A 26,904-nucleotide genomic window follows, 5' to 3' on the forward strand; every position below is an offset into this window, starting at 1 on the left:
AACTGTGCGAATCGCATCTTGAACTTTGAAGTTGAAAGCTTATCCTTCTCTCTGTTGTGATTGCAGGCTCATGTACTGGACTGACTGGGGAAGGCAGCCGAAGATTGAATGTGCCTGGATGGATGGTCAGCAAAGGCGAGCTCTGATCTCAGAAGACCTCGGCTGGCCGACGGGCCTTACAATTGATTATTTAAACAATGACAGGATCTACTGGAGTGACTCTAAAGAAAATATCGTCGAAACCATGAAGTACGATGGTACTGAAAGGAGAACTGTTTTAATTGGAGGTAAAGATACAGGGCCTGAATTGAAATCCTAAATAGGATTTTAGCTTCTCATCTTAGACACCATTCAAACATCACTTTCAGGAGACAAATTACAGCAGAAATAGGCAAATCCACATTGGCAAAGCCTGCTGCCTACTTCCAAATCAACAGGTGTTCTCTCTTTGGAGTCTAACGTGTCCGCCATATATTCAGTTATGAGCATACATTTGTCACATTCATGTGTAGCAGCAGCACACTTGCAGAGAATAGTAAGTGAGTCTGAGGGAATTTCATTTGCAGTCTTGAAAGTTCTTGTTGTCTTCAGAAAATCCACCCACTTTACTTCTCTGGTTTGCCATCTGCCTTAGGTCATTCATTCATGTGCTCAAGATAAGATAAGAATTGTAGTTATATAATTACCTTGAGGATGCAGTGGTACACAGTGAGGATGCTATATTATGGTAGGTCGATATTTCAACTGCGTTATGGTTATATATACCCATTAGTGCAGCCTCTGCAGTTGTACTAATGGCAGGGTTATGGCGGGCCCACTGACCAACTCCTAGGTCTCTCTTTTACTATCCAATAAAATAACGGGGACTACTTTCTTTACCTGAATTAGGGACAATGGTGCACTTGATAACCCTCTGTGTGGAGTGTTACAAAGGAATAACATTTCCTAAGGGCATACCTATACAATTATTTGTGTCCATCTGCATGTGGAGCTTGGCGCGTTATTGTTTTTAATGAATTTGGTACTTTTTCCAGTTTTAATTTGTCTAAAGATCAGTTCACCAAGTTTCAAGGTAGCCACCACTTCCTTCCTTTTGCAGATTCCATTTGCAGAAATCTGCCAGTGTGTCATCTGGGCATCTCTGCACACAGGCACCAAGGGTTAAATGTGGGCATACGTCATTCCTATGCCCAAGGGAGAATAGATCATCCATTAAAGCAAGGCTCGTGAATAGCAATCTCACACGTGTTTGTAAATTTGGCACATATGACTTTGTGCCATACAATTTAAAGTGTGATTATATCTTAAAACACATCATTAAAACACCCGATGTAACCCTAGAATACATGGTCAAAGGTTGTACACTATAACATCTGAACAGACATTTGCAATGTAGGAACTAAACTCAAGTACATATGATTTGCTTTGGAACAGCCTTGTTTGTTTTCATTAATTTTAAGTTTCGCAGACTTTACTGATAATGTTTGTTGCTACATATGAGTTTGTGCTTGCAGAAAGTAGATCACTGTCAGGCTGCGAAGTGGAAACAGAGTTGGCATTTTATCATGCATTTTTAGTAGTTACTTACATTTTGGTGCCTCACGTGTTTTTTTGTGTTTGATAAGACCTCGGAAATCCTTATAGCCTTGATGTCTTTGAAAGCCATCTCTACTGGACAACGAAGGAGAAGGGAGAAGTGTGGAAAGAGGATAAGTTTGGGAATGGAGGAAAAACCAAAGTGCTGACCGTAAACCCGTGGCTCACGCAAGTGCGAGTCTACCATCAACACAGACACAACCATTCAAGTAAGTTCCTTTGATTCACAATGTGATGCAATCTGAAGGAGAACAGAAAATATTTAAGCTACAACATTGTTCTGAGGCATAGGGATTTAAAAATATGAACCTATAAACTGAACATTTAAATAAACACACTCAACAAAAACGTCCTGTGAAAAGCAAATAACAAGGCGTGAAGTAGCAGTCATAAAACAATGCAACTAAAAGCACAACAACAAGTGAGAACCAATAAAATAGCTGAAATACTGCGGGCAAAATGTAGGCAAAATCCATGACACAATTCACTTAAAATGGGGAGTAACAGGCAATTGTAGGCCTACATCTAAGATTAGAAAACATGACCACATATTTTAAATTCTCAAAGCCCACAGGCACTCTACTTAGAACTATATGAGTTTTCCCTATTTCCAGATGTATGCCCAGATGTGGTACTGCACAAATTTCACAGAAAGAGAGTTTGGCGAGAGGTGAATTTTGTTCCTTTTTTTCCTTTTATGGTCCACGTCGATAAAATGTTTTCATTTGTTTAAATCCTTTTGTCTGCATCCCTTGAAAAAGATGAAAATGTCAAGGGCACTTTCCCACTTTAATTGCACACCAACAAAGTTTAATTGCAAGACCAAATTTAGGCATCCATGTTTCTGGCTCTGGAAGTCAATAGAAAATCGATTCAACTGGTGTATAATCCGCCATAGTATAAAACATCTCCACTTGCAAAGACTCAGGAGTTCCTTATTCTGCAAGTCAAAATGTGTCATTTGCGAGTCCAGGTAAACCTTTTTGGGTATTTATAGTCACTTGAGCGCATCCATTTGTTTTTAGAATTTGCTCTTATGTTTTGAGGACGATGTCCATATCCAGTGATATAAAATAGTCCAAATTAGTTTGTCCACTAGGTTCAATAAAATCAATTTGTGTGATTCAGGGAGTGAAATCATAAGAACAAGTACAGTCAACCAGAATTAAAGTTTTCAAAAGCCAGAAACAGCCCTCTTCCAACTTTGTAAACCAAAGACCATTCAAGTTGAATTTTTCAGGCAAAACAAGTATGATCTCTTTATTAGCAAGAAAGCTCCTGAAAATAAATTTCCAAACATGAGTAGCCATGTCATTCCCTTGCCCTCTTGAGGGATCATGCTGTTCTATCAGTTTCAGGCTCAGCCTTTCAGTGGAATAAGATCGAGGGGAAACTAATACCAAACCAAGCCAACTGAAATGTGCAATGAAAAAATGTGTGTAAGGCAAAATATTTTGAAGTATTTGTGTACTGACATTTGATTGAATGATTTATTTTCCAGTTTCCAACCCCTGTAAGGATGTCTGTTCCCACCTGTGCTTGCTTCGACCAAGAGGATACTCGTGCTCCTGTCCACAGAGCTCACGGTTTATTGAAGGCAGTGACACACAATGCGACGCAGGTAGATCTACCATCAAAGTGCAGACATCTAATGAGGATTATCATTTTTGGTATCATTTAGACATGGAATCTTGTGATGGTGGGAAGTATGATTTGTTTGATAGCGGTGGTTACAGTTTTATACTTTAGGTGGCATTTCACACATTCGCATAATAAGCGTTTATCACATACATGACTAACGTCACTCTCTCATTACTTATGGCAGTCTGAGAAATACCTACACCAATTGAGTTCAAATATAAATATTTGGCAGATTGCAAAAATTGAAGACTCACAAATGCGTGAGTGGAAAAAAAAGTCTTATTTGTTTGTGACTGATGTATCTGATTTATCATTGATTCCAAACACTTATGTTTATCATTTTTTCCTGAGTCAGATGAAATCATAGAAATTTAGGCCGTACTTCTTAAAACTGTTCCTCAGAATTCCACGCAGAGAATTATCCATACGGATGCCTTGAAGCTTTTCTCACTTTGTGATGCGGTGTCTGCTAGAATCCTTTGTTGTATATTTTATAGGGTTTCTTTCTCCTAGTCCTTCTAACGCATCCCTTGGCCTTTTCTTCTCCAGATGTTTCCATTTTTTACCCCATGTTCTGTACCTTACCTTTCCTCTCCCTCCTTACTGTTCCCTTCACTTCCTGCACCTTTACACCTTTCTCTTCCCTCACATACCTTCCATTGGTTAGCCCAAAATCACTTTTAACTCACCTCATCTAATCCTTGTCCCACCTTTCCTTGTCTCTTCCAATACTTAGTATTCCCATTTCTCATATCTTCCCTTACTTAGGTACCCTTTTCCCCTCTCACTCCTTCCATTACTTGTTCACCCTTTTCTTCTTTCTCATTCATTTCATAACCCACTTCTTACACAGTGTCCAATGCTAACAAACTAGTGTCTTCATACTCAGACCTTTATTAATTGCCTAATTTTCCCTGTTCTCTCCCTCTTTCATTTAGTGCTTCACAAAACTCTGCAGAAGAGGTTAATAAAGTAGTACATGTTGCAGATGTCAATTCTTATATAATTTTAAATACTTCACACCGTTGTCAACTAAGTTAATGCCTGAAGTTTAGAAAGCAACATAGTTAGATTATTCATTGTAACCTGGAAACGTTTCTTTTAATGGTTTATACACAGCTTTTTACACCAGTGAAATCTTGAACGTCCCTAATTGGCACTATTGCCCACATGCATGCAGAGTCTGTTTTCACTCTAGCATAAGTGATGAAAGCATGATCCGTATTTCTTTTAGCTTTTTTTGCTTTGAGGCGCAGTCACAATAAAAAGTATCTCTAGCTGCTCAGTGCTGCAGTGTGCATCAGCAGACACGTACCTTATGTTTCATCTTAGAATGACATTGCAGGGGTCACAAATACATTGGGAACAAAGGGGCACATTACAATACTGGTGGGACCCGGTGCAAGGATTTTTGAAGAATGCCTTTTTTTCGACTGTAGCTTGTGCTGTGGCCCTTTTCCGGGCCGCAGCACAGGAAGCAGTCAAAAAAGGCATTTTATGACCGCCTACACTGCGGTTTGATCAAAATATGGCGGATGGGGCAACCAAATCCTTCTCGCCCGTATTACTCCTGCTTCGATGGCGGGTGGATGAAATGAGCCCCAATGTAATGAATTGTAACCTTGGCCAATGGTGTGGCGGAGGAAGTACGGAGTCAACATTTGATGACTATATACAATTCTACAAGTTATACTAGTCTTAGAACATCTGAAAGCAGAGCAAATGAAGTTTGAAAATATTGTCCAGTAAAATTATTTTTTACGCATTCCATAGAAGCAGTGATGTCTCAGCTGACTCCAGTGTTGCAAATGTGTGCCATGCAGCCTCCAATGCATAATAATAATCCACACAGACCTGGTCCTGATGAATAGACCTAGTGATTTAGATTTAGGTGATACCCTTTATTGTTTCTGTATTTTATAATGTTCAACATATTGTAAGAACAGGTGTTGAATTGTATGATATTTCATTAAACTGCTCACAGTTGGGTAGAAGTAATTTTCTTTGTATCTAATTAGTGCAAATCTTATCATATGTTACTTACTGTGGGCAATTGAAAGTTAAAAGAAACATATAAACCCTATTGAATACAGTAACTGCAATTTTTTTATGTTCAGTGCAAAAATGTTGAAGTACTCCAGAATGTAATGCAAAATAGCATTTATCCTGATGAATTGCAAAGAAATAGGGGAAGGGAGTTGATAAATTGTACCAAAAGTATAAAAAAGGGGGACGGAAGGCAAAACTCCATAAATGAAGGTGCGGGCAAAGTCACTTTCACCTCCCTGCACTTTCACAGCAAGATGCAAACAGAATGACCTTGGCTGCATGTATTTTGCTTTTCTCATTTTTATGTTATTGTATCATTAACCGAGGTATGGTGTGTCCCTGTTATATATTTATCATGTAAACGAATGGCTTGCTGTTGGTCAGGCATGAATGTTTCATATACCCTAGCATGTACTCAGAAAGCCTCAGGTCTTCCACTCCTTGCATTAAAAGTACAAAATGCATGTCTTGCTTTGCCAAATGGGCCCATTTAACATGTGCATGGCTTCCCATTTCCTCAGCCATCGAACCTCCCCCTACAATGCCACCAGCATGCAGGTGTATGCATGGAGGAACGTGCTCCATTGATGGTGATCTCCCGAAGTGCAAGTAAGTCCGACAGCTGCGATATTGCCATTAAATGACCCAGTAAGCATTGACGGCCAGCAGTGGAAACCATTCCCAATGTATTGTTCTGTGTGAGCATGGTATTGGACAAAATATCGAGGTGTAAATATCGAGACATATATATCAGAAAAAAATATTGTGACACAAAAATATTGTGATGCAAAAATACTGTTATCAATATGAAGAGGAAGAGGTAATGTAGGTGCGGGCTCATCCTCCTCAGAAATCATAAATTATACTCTAACTGAAGAGCCTTACCCTCTCAACTTGGCTGAACAGGAATACTGTACCAGGAAAGCAAGTCAAGCTTTTTATACGTAAACCCTTACCCACCAGGGTTGCCCCTTGGTGGCATGCTTAATCATTAGGTTCCTACCCGTTCTTCTGCAGAAAGAGGCATGTTGCCACCTGTGAACTGCACGGGAGCACTAGATGGTATTCAACCAATGTATCAAGTAAAATAGGATGAAGCATGCTGAACTAAGAACTAGTTAATCATCAAGGGATTGGCAGCCCTTGGTCCACCATGAATGATAGTCAATCCTAATGCAGCTGTGTTCAGAAAATAACAGAGAAAAAGTAGTAAAAGGTTCAGATTGTCAGATAAAAAATAAGGTTATGACTTACCCCATGGTATGCACGTTATTGTGGCGTTTGTCTTTACAGTTGTGTTCCTGGCTACTCTGGAAGCTACTGTGAAATCGGATACTCTCGGGGTGTCCCTCCTGGAACAGGTAAGTCAAGACACCATGTTACAAGAAGCACTGTCATGTGCAGCACACTTGCATCATAGTTAGTGGTCACATTCCCCACGTTAGAGTGCTTTCAACCTTTTATGTTGTGTGTTTTCCCTTACAGCAGCGGTAGCAGTGTTGCTCACAGTGATTGTCATCATAGTCATCGCAACTCTTGCCATTGGCTCTTTCTTCAACTACAGAAAAACTGGCTCTCTTTTACCACCACTACCCAAGTTACCGAGGTAGGTCTGACATGTATACTTCTCTGAGGAGAAAATTATCAACATTTTCCACATATTATTGTTATTGCTTAGAGGAAGACTGTTTTTAAGGTCATGTGAGCTTTATAGCTTGAGAACCTCAAAAATATTACCTAGAAAAAGGTACCTTTGTGTCAGACAGTATGGAGGAAGGACAGAACAGTCACCGAAGAAGGGTTAACTTTTTTCAGTCAATGAGAACCCGCTTGAATATTGTCTCCCATCTAGTGTTCAGGACCTGTGTGGTGCATTGGTTCGGGTCAAAATGGGACCAGACAGGCATAGCCTGACAGTATTTTCCAGACAACGCAATGGCTTAGGTATTAATAGTTGTTCACGGCTATGAAGTGATTTAAATCAATTGGTGGCTAATTACCAATTTGCTTGCGAAGGATTATACAAATTTGCACACAAGATATGCTATATGACCTAGTCTTATGATTACCCTATTTTTTTAAGGATAAGTCAGCAACTATCTGATGATAAATTAAGATATAGTAAAGAATGCATGAAAGAGCTGCAATAGGCGCCTGGAATATATGACAGTAAAGTTTTTGTTTGCACATGCACAGCTGTGTGTGCTTTTGATGGACTAAAACCAAAGTCTGATGCGCTCAAGAATTATTGACCAAAGGAGGAGATGGATACTTTATCTTTATCCACATCCTATTGTGCTCTGTTGTATTAGGCGAGAAAGTGCTCTCTGCATATGCCATACCTTGCAGATACTGCCATGTTCTTCTTTTGATGATCTAATTCCTACTTTTGGATGGGAACATTTGCTAAGTTTTACACATTGAAACCTTAATCATTTGTTTCTGTCAGCTGTGCAAACCACAAAGCAGGTGAAGTTAAAAAACAAATGCTGGCAACAAAGGGGCTGTGTGCTGTGGGGGGAATGTTCCCACTGCAGTGCAGTCCCTGAATGTGTCCCTGCGTTTATTTCCCTTCAGCTGGGCAGCACGTCCCTCTTTTCGCAGCGTCCAGAGTCCTCAGGAAAGGTAGACCAACAAGGGGCTCTTGTGTTACCCCACTGCTACCCAGGCATTAGCAAGGAAGTACAATTACCTATACCCACTGTACCACCCAAAATGGAATGTACATCCAAATGCAGTGAATGTTGGTGGTGAAGTAAAACTATACATCGGGCAACGTCAGGGAAATTCACCGACTACACCCAGGTTTCCAGGAGTAGGGAATCACTTTGCTCTATCATGTTTGGTATTAAATCACAATTCCAAAAAGCCCTGTATTTTGTGATATTTTATTTCCTGAGACAATATGAGTTTACTCTGGTAGTGGGAGAGGATTGTACTGTATCAGTCTCACTCCACTCCCCCAATGCTCTGCATATTTCATAATCTTTCTTGACTTCCACTCCAGAGTTCCCCCAGATATGTGCTAGTTGTCCATGTGAAAGAGCAAAAGCTGACTGAAACCCACTGCAAGGTTGATTTGAATACATTCCCAATTTACCATTTGTAGTGATAGTTTGATTTATGGTAAAACCAGCATGTGCAGAGTAACCTATATCTCTGATGTGATAACATTGGCCCACAGCATGCAAAAACGTGTGGCATTACCACAAACAGAAGGCTGGAGGTAATCAAGCTAAAATGTGTAAATGGGTTGTAACTCCCTTACAGCTCATTATGACAACTAAATTATGAGGGAAAGCCCTGTCGGGTGGTATTTGCACCACAGGTTTTCATGCTTTATCATCAAAAGCTATATAAGTGTCTGCAGCTTGCTGCATAGCAAAAGCATAATATTCACAAAGAAGAGGTTGTTTCTCTAGAAACTAGGCACAAGTTTGGTATCAAGGTTGTTTTTCTTTACCACAATCTGTAATTTGTATGTGTGTATGGTCATGCCTGCATGCTTGCATATAGTGTTTTTATGGTCTAGCTTGACAGCACAGCTGTCACCAGACAATTATGTGAGCACAAATAAATATTCACAGCTGCTGGAGGGCAAGCACTGTTTTTGTGGAAGGACGCAACGTCTGCCCAATCAACACATGTACTCCTGGCTCCCAACATGTGGGTGGAGCCAAAGCCCACTGTCCCGGTGGTTCTCACATAATTGTCTGGTGACAGCTGCGCTTTCAAGCCAGACCATAAAAAGTGGAGTTCAAGTAAACAAACAGCAGCATTCGGACACTAAAAGAGCACAAAGTCTTCTTCGCCATTTTTTAGAGTTGTAGCAAGTATGCATGAAAGTAGTGAGTCGTCTGCTTTCAGCTACTTCATCAAGTTTCCTCAACTTTCTGATGTTGAAGAAGGTGAATTTGGATAAATTTGCAGATCATTACTTGATATGCCATCCAAGTATTTCTGTTCCCCATATGGAAAATGCTCTATGCAATACCATGATTGCTAAAGTTATTTATTGTTTATTCTTAAGTTTAAGCAGTTTGGTGAAGTCGACAGAGAACAGCAGCAGTAATGGGGTTACCTTCCGATCTGGCACAGACATTACTATGGATGTTGGCATGTCAGGCTTTGGTGCAGACTCAACCATAGACAGAGCAATGCAACTGGTAGGTTGCAATCTGCAAATACATGTTTGGTTTTTATGTGTTTCTCTAGGAAGAATAAAGCATATATTAAAATGTAAGTAACATCTCAAATTTTTAGAATGCTTTTGTAGAGTAACATGGTTTATACCTCCAAATAATGTGTGCATACACAGATTGCATTCCTAGAGTGACCACGTCACTCCAGGCCATTACAGACACTGTTTCCATTTCTAAACTTTTCAATTACAAATCAGTGTTTTCAAGTGCTTTAGTGTAATTTGTTCAGCGGAAGCTAAATAAGACTAGACTACAGCTCCCAGAATACATTAGACTGTCTCACAAAATTCCAGGACTAGATATAGTATCAGACATGACATGGAAGGGGGTGGTTATCCTCGGTGTACCCCAAATAATAATTCATTAATCAAGTCAAAATCAGTTTAGAGGTAGTCTGGCTCTTGCATTGCATTTGGCAAGACATATCCTAATTTAAATGTTTTAACAGTTCAAACATGTTTCAAGCCAGAAATAATGTCATATTTGATCATTTTGCAATATAAAGAAAACAAGTCTTTCTTTCTTTAATGTGACATTTTTAAAGGTGGAATTTCTGAGAATATTTTCTCATTCTCCTACTGTCTTAGCAGAGTCCAACAGAAGTCCAAGAAGTACAAATCCAGAGTTCTTTCACCCCATACAGGCATTCATCAGTAAGCTAGGCCCTCTATCTTATTCAATTTCTCCTATTTGTCTCAAATTTTCTTCCATTGTGCAAGGGTTTAAAAATGGAGAGTTATAGAAAGTGGGAGCATCTACTCAGTCCAAGAATGCAACATCATTGATCCATCCCTTATTGACTCTTCCTTTGGCTGTACAAACCTCCTTTGATGTATTCTAGATATTTCAAAGAAGGGGATTTTAACTATGGTTGAGAAGAACATATCAGCTGAGATTACCTCCCGCAGCCAGAGTTGGTTTCTTCCCTCCAAGATTTAAAGGGAGCTCACCAGCGACTGGTGCCAGAGGTCTACCTGCTCTTTATTTACCTCTGTATAAATCACCATTTCGAGGCTTATTAGAGATAGGCCCTTCTCCTCCCAGGATAAGGCTACTCCCACCTAATGGGCCTATTTCTCTGAGGAAGGCTTTGATCTACCAGCTGCCCAGCAAAGTAATTAACTTGTCCCAGCACTGTAGTTCAAAACCTGGATCTCAAGGTAGACACAGGACATTTTAACGAAATTAAAACACAAGAGTGAACTTGTTTAGGCAAAAAATGGCACGGAATAAGGGTATGTTCCAGAAAAATGTTAGGAAAAATATGCCAGCAGCTTTTCTACATTGAGGGTCATTACCATGACATGGACACACTTTCCACATAGACTCAGAGCAAAGACAATACATGTCCAGCCACATATTAACGTGATGTAGTATTCCACCCCTGTACATAAGTGCTTCAGTGAGCCACATAGTCGCAGGAAGTGCAATACCAATGCTATAATACAGTGCATTACAATAAACTGTAGGTTCAAACTGTGAACAAATATAGTCCGGGCCAATACTCACATATGTATTTTGATGTTTCTTCTGAACTTCAATAATCACTGCATGATGAAGTCTGATGTTTATTATGACTCAAAGTTTGAATATTCAAGTGTGTGTTAAGCACTGACACTGCTTACTAGTGATCACCTGATAGTTACATCATTCCCTTCAGATGGTACTCACAATCAGACAATTTTAAGGGTCACATCAGGTGAATTAGTTCTTTTTATATGAAATACAGATATTGCAATCCAGATATTGCTATGAACCAAAGAATTCTGAAACAATGTAGAGGGTATTTGAATCCCTTTTGAAGATCAAGGAACTCTGAATAACAAGGATTGCTCACACTAATGCTTATTATCCCATGGACGTTAGAGGAAAACCAATCCCGCACATATCGTTAAAGCCCATCAATGTCCTTTCTTGGACTCTAGGATACATATCTGTTATCATGCCTATGCACTCTACTAACCATTCCTTGCTCTTTATGAGAGGTAACATTTGCAAATTTTATATTATCATCTCTGATTCTGATATCCCCTTAAGACACTTTAGCTCAGATATTTCCGTACTTTGCTCACTTTTTCCTAATGTTTGCCAGTTAACTCCTCCCTGTGCACTATCATGGTACTTTATCACTCACACAATTAATCTAGGATTGATTTACAATCTCCTCCATGTAACTTAAGGTCTCTTTTAAGCGTTATCTATTCATACTCCTTAGCTGACTCATCAAAACAAGAATAACATGATGGAGTAGAGTCTTAAATGCTAACCACACTTCACTCTTCTAAGCACCTTTAAGCATAGTAATTCCTTTGGCAACTGAGATTAAAGCCAACGTAAGAAAAGCACACATGTTTTGCTGTCTATTCGACACATAGCAGTAGTATCAGCTTATGAAATATCAAAAATATACTTTTACTATGTTAAGCCGATCTTCAAAATTGGCTGAGTAAACAATAAATGATTTGATGATTAGGAAACATCCATACAAAATACTGAATTAACCAATACTGCTTTCAATCAATGTATGATATATATTCTTTATTTTACTGATTTCTAAATGCGTATTCTGTTAGCTACAATTGACACTTTGCTACGTGGAGTTGTGCTGAAAGCAAACTTGCTTACTCATACATTCACTCAGTGTCTTACTCACTCACTCCATCACTCCCGCTATACCCACTCACTCCAGTACCCTAGAAAACATGGACTTTTGTGTAGATTTATGTTTAATATTTAAATTTTTGTATTGGCCAAAATGTTTGTGGGAGTTGGAAAATCAGATAAAATGGTACATGTAACTAAGTGACACTAACTAGTTTTGTTCTTCTTGTTTCCTTTTTCTTAGAGTGATAGTTTCACTGTAGATCCAGGAAAGCAACCCATTACATTTGAAAATCCACTGTACTTAACTAGCAGAGAAGGCAACATTAGTGTTGTGACAGTGGACCAGCCGCCCAAGGTGAGAAAGAATTTGCAACTGAAATTTAAAGCAATTTATTTCTGTGCTGTATCTCATCATTCAACAAACATTGAGGCCCTTTACGGCAGTCTTTGTCTGCCTTACAGTGTTTGATCTGTCATTGTCACCTTTCCCCCTCTTTTATGTCATGGAGTGACATGCTCTTCAGGTATTAAGTAGTCTCGGCAGGAAGGACAGTGGCAGACACATTCATGTTTGTGGAGCAGTGCAGCAGACCAATGCAGCCCCTATTGGAAAAGCCTCAAAACTGTTAACGTTCTGAAGGGTCGCGGTACATGGATGTAGATTTACCAAGTAGTGTAGTGAAAGTATCATTACCCACTCTTTGATTGCTGGTAATATCACATTGTTGACCAACATTGTTCTACCCTTAGACCTTCAATGGCCTCTTATTTTTAGCCGTGGGGTTAGTGAAATGGTAAAGTCTGAAAACAAAAGAGAGTAAATGTGGCTGCTTACCTTCTATTTCTGTCACTACCTTTGTGACTCTTTAAACCAATGGTATCAAGTGGCATGTTTAAGGAGCAAATGATACATAGAGGATAACCTGCTGATTCAGTTAACTGATGTCCATGCAAAACCACCATTTTCAAAGTAATGTTTTTACAAATAATAGGGGCAATAAGACAACATATCAATCACCACTGCTGCTTTTGCTGCTGGTCTTGTACCCAGCATAAGAAGACAAAACTTTTTCCAGCGTGGAGTGTGTTACATTGTGTTTGACAATCTTTTTGGAATCTTCAGTAGTGGCAAAGTCACATGTGAAATGTTAATCATCTGCAATAGAAAGCGAAAAGAATAATTGAAAATAGAGACAATATTTTGTAAACTATCATCTTGTGTTGTCAAGATCTGAGTGTTGTCAGCATGACATTTAAATTTTAAACCAAAAGAGCAAAGCCAAAGTGCACACATATAGATTGGAGAGAGTAGGGCTAATCAAGGAGCCCTGAGGATCACCCTGAGATGAAAATTTGCACTCTAAATTTTGAACGCTTAGAAAATCTACTTGAGTGGCAGCAAAATCAACTCGAGTAGCTTCGCCCTTTTGTCCACTGCGTGGAGCCATTCACTCTGATTTCTCAGCGCGGAACACGCTAAGGGCGCTACATCACAGCGCAAGCAGCGCAACATGCCTATTTCTGCCCATTGGCAGAACTCTGCTGAATCTCACAGAGTTTTATGTAACTCCATAGAATTCCGCAGAGTTAAATTCAAGGAGTTCCACCCACTCCCACAATAATACAGCAGAAAGAAGGTGGAAAAATAGCCCTGGTCTGCAGAAGTCACAGATCATTGAGGACCGACACTAAAGGGTCTCAGTACCATGAGAATGAAGGAACCCCGTTTGGACCTCCTTGGGAATCCTATGGCTTTCCAAAAAGGAATACCATTGTTTACTGATGACCTCCAGTAATAATGTGGTGGATTTTGTTTCCTGTGCAGTGATAGGGCCCGATTCACAGAACTAACTTAAGACAAAATCCTAAACTTACTACCATTTTGGTATTCACAGAAGGCACTTACTCATTTTGGTATTCACAGAAGACACTTACTCACTTCGGTATTCACAGAAGTTAGGAGTCCTAACTTTAGGACTCCTAAATGCCTTCTGTGAATACCGAAAGTCTTAAAATTAGGATTTTTCTCAGTTTAGGAGTCCTAAAGTTAGGACTCCTAACTTTACTACTACTAAACTGAGAAAAATTGTAATTTTAAGGCTTTCGGTATTCACAAAATGCATTTAGGAGTCCTAAAGTTAGGAGTCCTAACTTTACTACTACAAAATTGAGACAAATCCTAATTTTAAGACTTTCGGTATTCACAGAAGGCATTTAGGAGTCCTAAAGTTAGGACTCCTAACTTCTGTGAATACCGAAATGAGTAAGTGCCTTCTGTGAATACCAAAATGAGTAAGTGCCTTCTGTGAATTACCAAAATGGTAGTAAGTTTAGGATTTTGTCTTAAGTTAGTTCTGTGAATCGGGCCCATAGTATTTGGAGTATTAATGTTTTATATACTTATTATGTGTGTGAGTCATAACTCAGAATTAGAAGAAAAGCCTAGCACGCATTGTGCTGCTTCTCCCTTAACAATGGTAACAAATACCATTTAACATTCTTTTTAAAGATAATTAACTAAAACCAGGATGCAAGGGATTACATTTATGCAGTACGGTAAAATCACATTGAACTATAAATGGAGTGTATCCATGGGTAAAGCACTTCTAATATGCAATCTGTGAGGCAGTAAATAGTGATTTCCTCTTGTCAAGTTTGCTCTACTGCAGTAATAAATTGAAATGTAACCTTGGTACTGCAGCAATAAATGTGTGAATGTTTGTTTAGTAGTACAGTTACTCTAACGTGTTATTGGGCCATATTTAATTTCACAGTCATGGCATGTGCACATGTGTGTGTGTTTGTTTGTGTGTGAATGTGGTCCATCAACACATTATCATATAGCAAGTGTTCCAACATATGCATATTCATAAATTCATTAAAATAGTGCAATGGTTAAAATAATTGTTGTATCAACGGTACAGGGTAGCTGACTCGAGCCTGATTAATTTCTCACAGTATGCATGGTATGAAGGCTTGACAGAGGACTGCTCAGTGTGATTTTTTTCTCAATGTATGAATTTAATCTTTTTTCTCTTGCTTCTGGTTTTAGACCTTTAGTTATCACTAATATGCATGACAAACTAGCATAACTCATTACTCAAGATAATTAGACCCGAACTGAAAGTCTCACCTCCATGTCAGGTCTTTTTTGGGACAGTTTGCCGCAAGCAGAGAGTCCACAGACTTTAAATACAGAAAAGGATCTTTTCTAAATGTATCAACACATTATTTTGGCCTGATAATAAGTGCCCATGGTGATAAAAGTTAGGTCCATTGCCCTGCACACTGATGTCAGTGTGCGTCTGGTTTCTGGGAAGGATGAAGCCCACTGAACATTTGGGAGGGCAACTGGACTCACAAACGCTTTGCACAACGGGAGATGACTTTGATTCAGATGAATTTATGTTTTCTTTCAGGCATAGTGCATGTTTCTTTGAAAGAATACCCTGAGTAAGTCCATTGTGAATATTCTATCTTCACGAATGTAGGCTACACCATTTAGGGAAGCAGCACAACCTCTGACTGCACATAAGGCTCTGCATAGGCACTCCTGAGCCACCGTTAGAGGGTTGCCTACGTGGGTGGCACTTAGAACCAGTAGGAGAATTTAATTTACAGACCCATGGCACATGTAGTTCACTTTACTAGGGACTTATAAATAAATTAAATATGCCATTTGGAGATGAGTCAATATATCCATGTTTAGGGGAGAGAGCACAAGCAATTTAGCACTGATTAGTAGTGGTAAAGTGTACAGAATACTAAAGCCAGCAAAAAATAGTTTAGAAAAGTGGAAGAGGTAGGCAAAATGTTTGAGGAAAGACCACTCTAAGGCTGTCAGGTCTAACACTTGCAAAGTATGGAAGGAAGTCTGAGAAATTCAGAAGAGAACTGCTCAGTCCATCTTATTTTATTTCTTTCAATAAACAATTTAGTTTACATTGCCTAAGAACCTCTTATTTTTAAATCTGGAATATTAATGAAAACAGTGTGTAATCATTGAATGATTATTGATGCTAGGAGCATACTTCTTCCAGAAGCCAGGGCTTGTCTGCAGGTTGTTGTCTTATGTGAGGCCCTACCCGCAACCCAGAGGTGGCCAAGCCACACTGCACCCAGTTTGGCTCAGAGGTGGTTTTCTGCCTAGTGAGTTGAGTTCCAGGTCTGAACAAAGGCTAAAACAAAGCAATCACCTCTATGCAGGTGCAGCTTCGAGATTGCCACATGGCCAACTTCTCTTTGCAAGGCATTCAGCAATATGTAACATAGCAAGGCAAAGTCCAGGGCACACGTAATGAGTATTGTTAGACCTGTCAGCCCTTTGGGTGGTCCCTCCTCATCATTATTTATTTTGTCCCACTTTTGCCTCAAACCCTGTTTGAATTTTTCCTTTTTGGGAACCACCAGACTTTTTCGTGTTGCTACAGATTCAGGGAGCCATTTTATCTACCCCTGAAACTTCTGTCTGAGGGCCTGGAGCACAAAATGGTGGCCACCTGTGACATCACCAGCATCCACTGGAACCTACCAGCACCTTCCAGAACATTCCAGGAGCTTCCAGACCCCTGTGACCGTTGGAGGCGGTTTAGAATGTTGGGAGGATAAGAGAGGCAGTTGGCAGTTGGAGCTGGCAGTTGGCACCTGACTGGTGAAGAGAGAGGAGCACAACAGTGAAGGAGGAAGGAGTGAAGCAGCAGGGGTGGAAACTTGTGCCTGGAGTGGGGTCCATAAACCCACCCTTGATACTTGTCCCTACTGATGGATCCCAGCCTATAGCCCTGTGTGGGAAGAAGACAGAAGAAAACCATCCTAAGGACCTGGACAGCAGGAACAGGCCTTAGAACCAAGAAAACAGCAAGATCCTGACCTGGAAACTGGTTTCCCTGGAGTCCGGCGTCGAGTAGCCTGAGACCTGGAGCCCGAGGTGGAGAAGCGGCGCTGACTGAAGTAGCAGACGTCGTACCCGGAGCCGCCTGAGGTCGTGAGAGGGCGCCGACGGGGGTCGAGAGGAATACCAGAGGTCGAGGAGGAAGTGAACCGAGGTCGAGCGAGCGGCGTCATCGGAGGAGTGAAGTCCGCCCTCCGGAGTCGTCGGAGACCGAGGTAGAGGAGCACCGGAGGTCGGGAGTGAGGATCGCACTCCGGAGTCGCCCGGAGCCTGTGAGGAGGAGCACCGGAGGTCGGGGGTGAGGATCGCACCCCGGAGTCGCCGGAAGTCGACATCGAGGCCAGGCCGGCCGACGTCATCGGAGCCGAGAGCGCCATCGGACCGGAGCCGCCCGAAGTCGACATCGTGAAGAGACTGCCTGACGCCGTCGAATCGGAGGTCGAGATCGAACCGAGGCCACCGACATCGGACCGGAACCGCCTGCCGGCGTCGTCAAAGAACTGACATTGTGCCGAGGCCGCCGAGACCGAACCGGAACCGCCTCCCGGCGTCGACACGACTCCAGCGGCGTCGGAACATCAGAAAAAGGGCAGTAAGTGGAGTAGAGGGCGCCTAAGGCCCTGTGGAGACCTGAGAGACTGCTCTAAGGGGCTAGGGAGGTGCTGAAACCCATCTGACTGTGCCTGGGGTGAACTGGGACTAACCTAGAGAGGTTGTGTGGAGAAGGAAAGCCAGGGCATTGGTATTTCCCCCCTTTGATCTACCTCAGTTTAGGCCTCAGCCTTGTCCCAGCCAGGGAGTAGCCTCCCCCCTCAAGCCTTCCACAACCCTACAAGCTGTGCCTGGGCCAAATCAGCCCTTAAGAAGTGAAGTGTCATCTGATTATATGAGGGGTGCTGTATACTTGTAATTATTTATTGGGGATACTGTATTTATTGAATTTTTATCTATTTATTGCTGCACTATATTTATAGGTCCACAGGACTTGTTGGTGTACAATATTTATTGGTACAGTATTTATTGCCTCAAAGTATTTAATTGTCTGTATATATTGCACTTGTATTTATGCCCTGTTATTTATGATCACCCCTATTTATTTCATCAAACAGCCAATATTTATTTGACCTGCACTAATTGAAACTTGTATATTGTGATTGACTTATTTATTTTTCCAATCAGCAACTAAGAGAAAAAGATAAAGAAAGAATATTTTCATAATTTTTACGGTGTAGAGTCGTTTTTGGAACGGATGCACGCATGGTTATTGTATGGGTATATTGTATGCTTAGCACTGCGCCTGTTTCCTGACCACTCGAGCCAAGCTACCCCATTGTGTTGGGAAGGTCCACCACCACCCTGCGGAGTGGGAGTGGGGCTGTTTCCAACATAAATTGGTGTTCAGTGGTGGGATAGAGCTGTGCCTACATATACTCAACAATAACTGTGGGTAGTCCATAGGCCTACACCGGGAGTTTTCTCACAGCGGCCTTCCCAATTGTGGGTTTTTGTTTTTTCCAAATTTACTCTGGTGGTGGGAGGAGGTATTACTAAAGGTACCCCCCTGCATTGTTACTGCACAAAACCTGTCCTCTAACCTGAGTGGGCAAGATGGAGTTTGTACTGGAAGATTTAGAAACGTACACTGTGGCCCAACTCAGGGAGTTTTGCCAGCGGGAGGGGGTGTACTGTCCCCCAGGAGCAAAGAAGGGTGCACTCCAAACCAGCTTAAGGGCTTGGGGGGAGGCACGCCGAGAAAGCAAGGCTGAGGAGGAAGACAGGGATGGAGAGCCTAACCCCGAGGGGGCTGAGATGTACCAACCTGAGGTGGGGAACCTGTCAGCAGGGCCCAGGACACTTTCTAGGAAGGGCAGCACTGTCTCTAGCGGGGGCTTATCCAGCGTGGAGTTAGCAGATCGGAGAGAGAAAAGACAGCTCACATGGGATTTAGCAAAGCTGGAGAAGGAGAAGGAGGAACAGAGGTTGGCTCATGAGACGGAGAAAGAGAGGATGGCTCATGAGATAAGACTGAAAGAGATAGAGCTTCAGATCCTAAGAATAGGGGCACAACCTGTTCCTAATGGTGGCAGCCAAAACCAAGAGGTCACCAGGGAATCCAAACCTTACCTGCCAAAGGACATAGTAGCTAGCTATGGGGCGGGTGACGACATCGCCAAGTGGCTAGCAGCCTATGAGGTCTCGTTGAGGGCCCATGGGGTTCCAGTGAAGTATTGGGGAGGAGGATTGTATAGGTACATGCCTCCAGCTGGTAGGGATGCTTTATTGGCCCTCGAAGAGGATGAGCAGACCCACTTCCCCACCATGAAACTGGCGCTCATCAGAAAGTTTGGACTAACACCTGAAAAGTACAGACAGAAGTTCAGGGGTAGTCACAAGCTGGGCACACAGAATTGGGTGGACTTCCTGGACTATGCAAAGAAGGCACTGGAAGGTTGGATTCAGGGCAGTGAAGTAAGGAACTACGAGGAGCTGTTTGACCTAGTACTGAAGGAACACCTACTCGAGAAATGTTTCCCTGAACTGCGGCAACACCTGGTGGATAGCAAGCTGACCAGCCCCCGGAAGCTTGCTGAGGAGGCGGACATTTGGGCTAGTACCCGGGTGTCCACAAGGGGGACTGGAGGGGATACTCAAAAGGCCGGACAGGGCGCCCCCCAGAAGAAAGAAGGAGGGGAAAAGAAAAAGGAGTTCTCCAAAGGCCCCCAAAATAACTTCCAAGGGAAGGGAACAGGATTCACCTCTAAGGCTAACCCACCCAGAAACCCTAATCCTGGCCAGAGTCAGCAGCCAAGGGTTGTCCATTGCTACGAGTGCGGTGGCGTTGGACACTATAAAGGAGATCCGAAGTGTCAGAAACGATCACCCCCTCCCACTGGAGGAAAGCCCCCCGGAGTAGCTAGTGTAGTGCTCGGGGAGGAGATGCCCTTAACTAAGGGAAGGGAGTGGGCGGGTGTCACTTTAGTGTCCCTGGGAGAACGGGAGATGGTTCCTAAGATCCAGGTGCCCGCAAATACCGCAAAGTATGGGCAGTGGATCACCATCAACGGCCAAAGAGGGGAGGCTCTGAGAGACACAGGAGCCAGTATGACTATGGTGCGTAGCCAGCTGGTGTCTCCAGAGCAGGTAATTCCCGATGTACTCCACCCAGCCGCGATGGCTGACGGCAGAACAGGTCACTATCCAGTGGCCGAGGTTCCCTTTGAATGGGGGGGGGTTGCAGGTTCACTTCGAGTTGCCGTAAGCCCTGCCGTGCCAGTCGATTGTCTGCTGGGCAATGACATGGAGCACAACGCTTGGAAGGAGGTGGAATACCGGACTCACACCGAGATGCTGGGTACACCTGACTGGGCCTGTGTTAGCACAAGGTCCGTGACTACCCGAAGAGGGAGTTCATTCCGGCTGGAGCCTGGAACAAAGGCCCAGCCAGCTGCCAGTCAAGGGAAGAACCGAGGACAGGAGGAGCCTGCCTCGGCGTCTCCACCCCGTAGGACGGATAGGCCACCGGAGGTGGTGGACCAGGAGTCTGCGGAGGGGGACGTTACCAACCTGGAGGACCTACCCATCCCGGCCGAGTGGCACGTGGAGGGAGGCCCGTCCAGGGAGGAATTCTGCCAGGGCCAGAGGGAGTGCCCTACCCTTGAGGGGCTGAGGCGACAGGCCGAAGCCCAGGCAGCAGGGAACGTTGAAGGGAACTACAGTGTTTACTGGGAGGATGGCCTCCTCTACAGTGAACCCAAGGCACCCCTACATGGATCGTCACGAGCCTTGGTAGTTCCTCAACGTTATCGAGCCTTCCTTTTAGAGTTGGCTCACGAGATACCATTGGCAGGACACCTGGGGCAAGACAAGACCTTCGCCCGTCTTGTCCCACACTTTTATTGGCCTCAGATGAAAGTGTCGTCCGATACCTACTGCCGGACATGTGTGTCTTGCCAAGCCAGTGGGAAAACAGGGGTGAAGCTGAAAGCTCCCCTGGAACCACTTCCTGTCGTTAGCACCCCCTTTGAAAGGGTGGGCATCGACATTGTGGGTCCATTAGATCCACCGACTACAGCTGGTCACAGGTTTATCCTGGTTCTGGTGGATCATGCCACACGGTACCCAGAGGCAATACCTCTGAGGACCATAACAGCACCTGTTGTGGCTAGGGCCCTGATGGGAATCTTTACCCGAGTGGGTTTTCCCAAGGAAGTTGTGTCCGACAGGGGGACCAACTTCATGTCAGCGTATATGCGGGCAATGTGGAAGGAGTGTGGAGTGACCTACCGGTTCACAACTCCTTACCACCCCCAGACCAATGGTCTGGTGGAGAGGTTTAACAAAACCTTAAAAGGCATGATCAGAAGTCTGCCTGAAAGCCTGCGGAGGAAATGGGACGTCCTCCTACCCTGTTTACTTTTTTCCTACAGGGAAGTGCCACAGAAGGGAGTGGGCTTCAGCCCCTTCGAGCTTCTGTATGGGCACCCTGTACGCGGACCTCTTAACCTGGTGAGAGACGGATGGGAAAGAACTCCCAGAAAGCTCCCCCAGGATGTGGTGAGCTACATGCTGGCCTTCCGGAGCCAAATGGCTAAGTTGTGGAAGCAAGCTTCTGACAACTTGGAAGCCAGCCAAGCAGTAATGAAGGCGTGGTATGACCACAACGCTCACCCGGTGGAGTTGGAGCCTGGCCAGAAGGTGTGGGTGATCGAACCAGGAGAGCTTAGTGCCCTCCAGGATCGCTGGTCAGGACCCTTTGAGGTGTTGGAGAAGAAGGGTAAGGCTACCTACTTGGTGGACCTGAAGACCCCTCGTCAGCCCCTGCGGGTGCTGCATGCCAACCGCCTCAAACCCCACCACGAGAGGCCCGAAGTCATCTTGATGATGGTGACTGACGGAGGAGAGGACGTGGAAAGCGAGCCTCTCCCTGATCTGTTTGCGTCTCAGGAAAAGGATGGGTCGGTGGAGGGAGTGATTCTCTCCCCATCTCTAACTCCTGAACAGCAGGAGGACTGTCGCCAGGTCCTGGGGCAGTACTCTTCGTTGTTCTCCCTTGTCCCGGGTAGGACTCACCTGTGCGTCCATGACGTGGACACAGGAGACAGCCCACCTGTGAAGTCCAAGATCTACCGGATGTCAGACAAGGTGAAGGCCAGCATTCATAGTGAAGTCACTAAGATGCTGGAGCTAGGAGTGATTGAACCTTCTAGCAGCCCCTGGTCTAGTCCGGTGGTGTTAGTACCGAAAGCTGCACCACCGGGTGCCCAACCAGAACTGAGGTTCTGTGTGGACTACCGGGGACTGAATTCAGTGACAAAGACTGATGCACATCCGATCCCTAGGGCGGATGAATTGATTGACCGGCTGGGAGCTGCCCAATATCTAAGTACCTTTGACCTTACTTCAGGGTACTGGCAGATCTCGTTGACTGATGGAGCAAGGGAAAGGTCAGCCTTCTCCACGCCCATTGGCCACTACCAGTTCTGTGTGATGCCCTTTGGGCTCAAGAACGCACCTGCCACGTTTCAGCGCCTGGTAAACCAGATCCTCACCGGAATGGAGAGTTTCTCTGCTGCTTATCTGGATGACATAGCCGTCTTCAGTAACAGCTGGGAGGATCACTTGCATCACCTGCAAGCTGTTCTCCAGGCCCTGAGACAAGCTGGATTGACGATCAAGGCCAGCAAGTGCCAGATCGGGCAGGGGTCGGTAGTGTACCTTGGACACTTGGTGGGTAGGGGAACGGTGCAACCCCTCCAGGCGAAGATCGAGGCCATCATGGCCTGGGAACCCCCCAAGACACAGACTGAGGTCCGAGCATTTTTGGGCCTCACGGGATACTATCGCCGCTTCGTGAAGGGGTACGGTACCATCGTAGCCCCTCTCACGGAGCTCACGTCCAAGAAACAACCTCGACGGGTAGTCTGGGCGGAGGCTTGTCAGCAAGCCTTTGAGAAATTGAAGAAAGCCTTGTGCGAGGCCCCGGTCTTAAGGGCCCCAGACTTTTCCAAGAAGTTCATTGTCCAGACAGATGCATCAGAACATGGCATTGGGGCAGTGTTATCGCAACTCAACGAAGAGGGTCTGGATCAACCCGTGGTCTTCCTATCCAGGAGACTACTTCCCAGGGAACAGAAGTGGAGTGCAATAGAGCGTGAAGCCTTTGCAGTGGTATGGGCTCTGAAGAAGTTGCGGCCATACCTGTTTGGATCGCACTTCCTCGTTCAGACCGACCACAGACCCCTTCGTTGGCTGATGCAAATGAAGGGGGAGAATCCCAAGTTGTTGAGGTGGTCTATTTCCCTACAGGGGATGGACTTTCAGGTGGAACATCGGCCTGGAGTGGACCACGCCAATGCAGACGGTCTCTCAAGGTATTTCCGCCTTAGTGATGAGAACTCCCAAGGGGTTGGGTAGCTCTCCCCACTTTCAGCTGGGGGGGACGCGTGTTAGACCTGTCAGCCCTTTGGGTGGTCCCTCCTCATCATTATTTATTTTGTCCCACTTTTGCCTCAAACCCTGTTTGAATTTTTCCTTTTTGGGAACCACCAGACTTTTTCGTGTTGCTACAGATTCAGGGAGCCATTTTATCTACCCCTGAAACTTCTGTCTGAGGGCCTGGAGCACAAAATGGTGGCCACCTGTGACATCACCAGCATCCACTGGAACCTACCAGCACCTTCCAGAACATTCCAGGAGCTTCCAGACCCCTGTGACCGTTGGAGGCGGTTTAGAATGTTGGGAGGATAAGAGAGGCAGTTGGCAGTTGGAGCTGGCAGTTGGCACCTGACTGGTGAAGAGAGAGGAGCACAACAGTGAAGGAGGAAGGAGTGAAGCAGCAGGGGTGGAAACTTGTGCCTGGAGTGGGGTCCATAAACCCACCCTTGATACTTGTCCCTACTGATGGATCCCAGCCTATAGCCCTGTGTGGGAAGAAGACAGAAGAAAACCATCCTAAGGACCTGGACAGCAGGAACAGGCCTTAGAACCAAGAAAACAGCAAGATCCTGACCTGGAAACTGGTTTCCCTGGAGTCCGGCGTCGAGTAGCCTGAGACCTGGAGCCCGAGGTGGAGAAGCGGCGCTGACTGAAGTAGCAGACGTCGTACCCGGAGCCGCCTGAGGTCGTGAGAGGGCGCCGACGGGGGTCGAGAGGAATACCAGAGGTCGAGGAGGAAGTGAACCGAGGTCGAGCGAGCGGCGTCATCGGAGGAGTGAAGTCCGCCCTCCGGAGTCGTCGGAGACCGAGGTAGAGGAGCACCGGAGGTCGGGAGTGAGGATCGCACTCCGGAGTCGCCCGGAGCCTGTGAGGAGGAGCACCGGAGGTCGGGGGTGAGGATCGCACCCCGGAGTCGCCGGAAGTCGACATCGAGGCCAGGCCGGCCGACGTCATCGGAGCCGAGAGCGCCATCGGACCGGAGCCGCCCGAAGTCGACATCGTGAAGAGACTGCCTGACGCCGTCGAATCGGAGGTCGAGATCGAACCGAGGCCACCGACATCGGACCGGAACCGCCTGCCGGCGTCGTCAAAGAACTGACATTGTGCCGAGGCCGCCGAGACCGAACCGGAACCGCCTCCCGGCGTCGACACGACTCCAGCGGCGTCGGAACATCAGAAAAAGGGCAGTAAGTGGAGTAGAGGGCGCCTAAGGCCCTGTGGAGACCTGAGAGACTGCTCTAAGGGGCTAGGGAGGTGCTGAAACCCATCTGACTGTGCCTGGGGTGAACTGGGACTAACCTAGAGAGGTTGTGTGGAGAAGGAAAGCCAGGGCATTGGTATTTCCCCCCTTTGATCTACCTCAGTTTAGGCCTCAGCCTTGTCCCAGCCAGGGAGTAGCCTCCCCCCTCAAGCCTTCCACAACCCTACAAGCTGTGCCTGGGCCAAATCAGCCCTTAAGAAGTGAAGTGTCATCTGATTATATGAGGGGTGCTGTATACTTGTAATTATTTATTGGGGATACTGTATTTATTGAATTTTTATCTATTTATTGCTGCACTATATTTATAGGTCCACAGGACTTGTTGGTGTACAATATTTATTGGTACAGTATTTATTGCCTCAAAGTATTTAATTGTCTGTATATATTGCACTTGTATTTATGCCCTGTTATTTATGATCACCCCTATTTATTTCATCAAACAGCCAATATTTATTTGACCTGCACTAATTGAAACTTGTATATTGTGATTGACTTATTTATTTTTCCAATCAGCAACTAAGAGAAAAAGATAAAGAAAGAATATTTTCATAATTTTTACGGTGTAGAGTCGTTTTTGGAACGGATGCACGCATGGTTATTGTATGGGTATATTGTATGCTTAGCACTGCGCCTGTTTCCTGACCACTCGAGCCAAGCTACCCCATTGTGTTGGGAAGGTCCACCACCACCCTGCGGAGTGGGAGTGGGGCTGTTTCCAACAAGTATCAAAATGGTTCCGTATGATTTAGTGTTCAAAACAGGATATTTGATCCACACCAGATGAGTAGTTTCACGTTTGATTAATCAAAGAGGAAATGTGAGAGCAACCAGCCGACACGTGTGTCGTCACATGTGGGAGTAAGCTTCCGGCAAGCGAGACGGCACCAGTGTTCCTGCGGTTCAGCTTCTCCTCATTAGGATTCGCCTCGGCAATGGTGTACCTGCCTGCCACTCCCGAATACTGGACTGCTCCTGCATAATCCACTTTGCGGAACCCCGCAGGACCGCACAAGTACTTTAGCCTACGCACCGTTTAGGTCAGCGTACCAACGCCCACATATCCTTCTAGCTCCTCTGGAGCGCATCATCCAGCCGGATTGGAATTATCACCGCCACTGGGTTGGCTCGACACGCACCCACCCATCCTTCCTACTCCTTATCCGGAGCACATGACCCAGCCGGGATGGAATTTTCACCGGCTACTTGACTTTTGATCCCAACCACGCTACTTTTAGCCCTGAAGAAGTGACGGGATTACTCCCACATGTGATTAAACACGTGTCGGCTGGTTGCTCTCACATTTTGCAAAAACAACAGTTGATGGACAGAATGAAGAACAATGTCATACATTCACCCCAGTACAGCGATCTGGGCCTAAATCCATTGTTGTTTTGCTCACCATGCCGTTCCAGTTTGAACCCAGCCATATGCAAATCAGTCTTGACCCTGTGCCTCATGGGAACAGTCCAGCCCAAACTGCCAAGCCAGGTCCTCCCTGGACTGGAAACAAACATCCTAGCACCGGTTTCGGGGTTTCACCCCTCTTTAGCCAGGATAGCTTGATTCCAGTGGAATGGAGAGCACGGGACCCACGTCTGGGCATACCCTTCCCACTCGGGGTGACAAATGCAAAAACAACAGTTGATGGACAGAATGCAGAACAATGTCATACATTCACCCCAGTACAGAGATCTGGGCCTAAATCCATCGTTTTTTTGCTCACCATGCCGTTCCAGTTTGAACCCAGCCATATGCAAATCAGTCTTGACCCTGTGCCTCCTGGGAACAGTCCAGTCCAACATTTCCTCATTGATTAAACAAATGTGAAAGTACTCATCTGGTGTGGATCAAATATCCTGTTTTGAACACTAAATTGTACAGAACCATTTTGATACTCATTATGTGTGCCCTGGACTTTGCCTTGCTTAGAAATTGTGGGTTTCTGGAGTCACATCTATATGGGGGTTTCAAGGCGTTTTCCCTCGACCGGTTGGCACCGTACACATACGCAGCTCATCATACAGACGCATATCTCAGCTTGAGCACCACTCTTCCTGCACAACACAAAAACCTTATATCGACACAATATGTAACATGGGATGGTGGCTTGGTTAGTAGGTCACAGTGTCAGACCAGAGGCTAGGCATTAAAACACCACCTGTGCAGGCCCTACAGCTAACACCCACATGGTTGATGCCTGCTTCACAGGCCTTCCGCTTGTGTAG

General features: G+C 44.8%; 1 protein-coding gene across 1 annotated transcript in view; it reads left to right on the forward strand.

Annotated features, from left to right (window-relative positions):
- The window catches only part of LRP2 (LDL receptor related protein 2), a 342,454-nt gene that overhangs the window by 304,187 nt on the left and 11,363 nt on the right, over nt 1-26,904 (forward strand). Inside the window, exons 69-76 of the mRNA XM_085645360.1 lie at nt 67-287; nt 1,626-1,805; nt 3,098-3,217; nt 5,808-5,895; nt 6,580-6,647; nt 6,772-6,892; nt 9,317-9,452; nt 12,334-12,447. Of these exons, the coding sequence (XP_085501486.1) occupies nt 67-287; nt 1,626-1,805; nt 3,098-3,217; nt 5,808-5,895; nt 6,580-6,647; nt 6,772-6,892; nt 9,317-9,452; nt 12,334-12,447 (1,048 nt within the window). The remainder of the gene's footprint in view (nt 1-66; nt 288-1,625; nt 1,806-3,097; nt 3,218-5,807; nt 5,896-6,579; nt 6,648-6,771; nt 6,893-9,316; nt 9,453-12,333; nt 12,448-26,904) is intronic.

This window comes from Triturus cristatus, chromosome 3_1 (assembly GCF_964204655.1).
Source record: "Triturus cristatus chromosome 3_1, aTriCri1.1, whole genome shotgun sequence".
Classification (NCBI taxonomy): domain Eukaryota; kingdom Metazoa; phylum Chordata; class Amphibia; order Caudata; family Salamandridae; genus Triturus; species Triturus cristatus.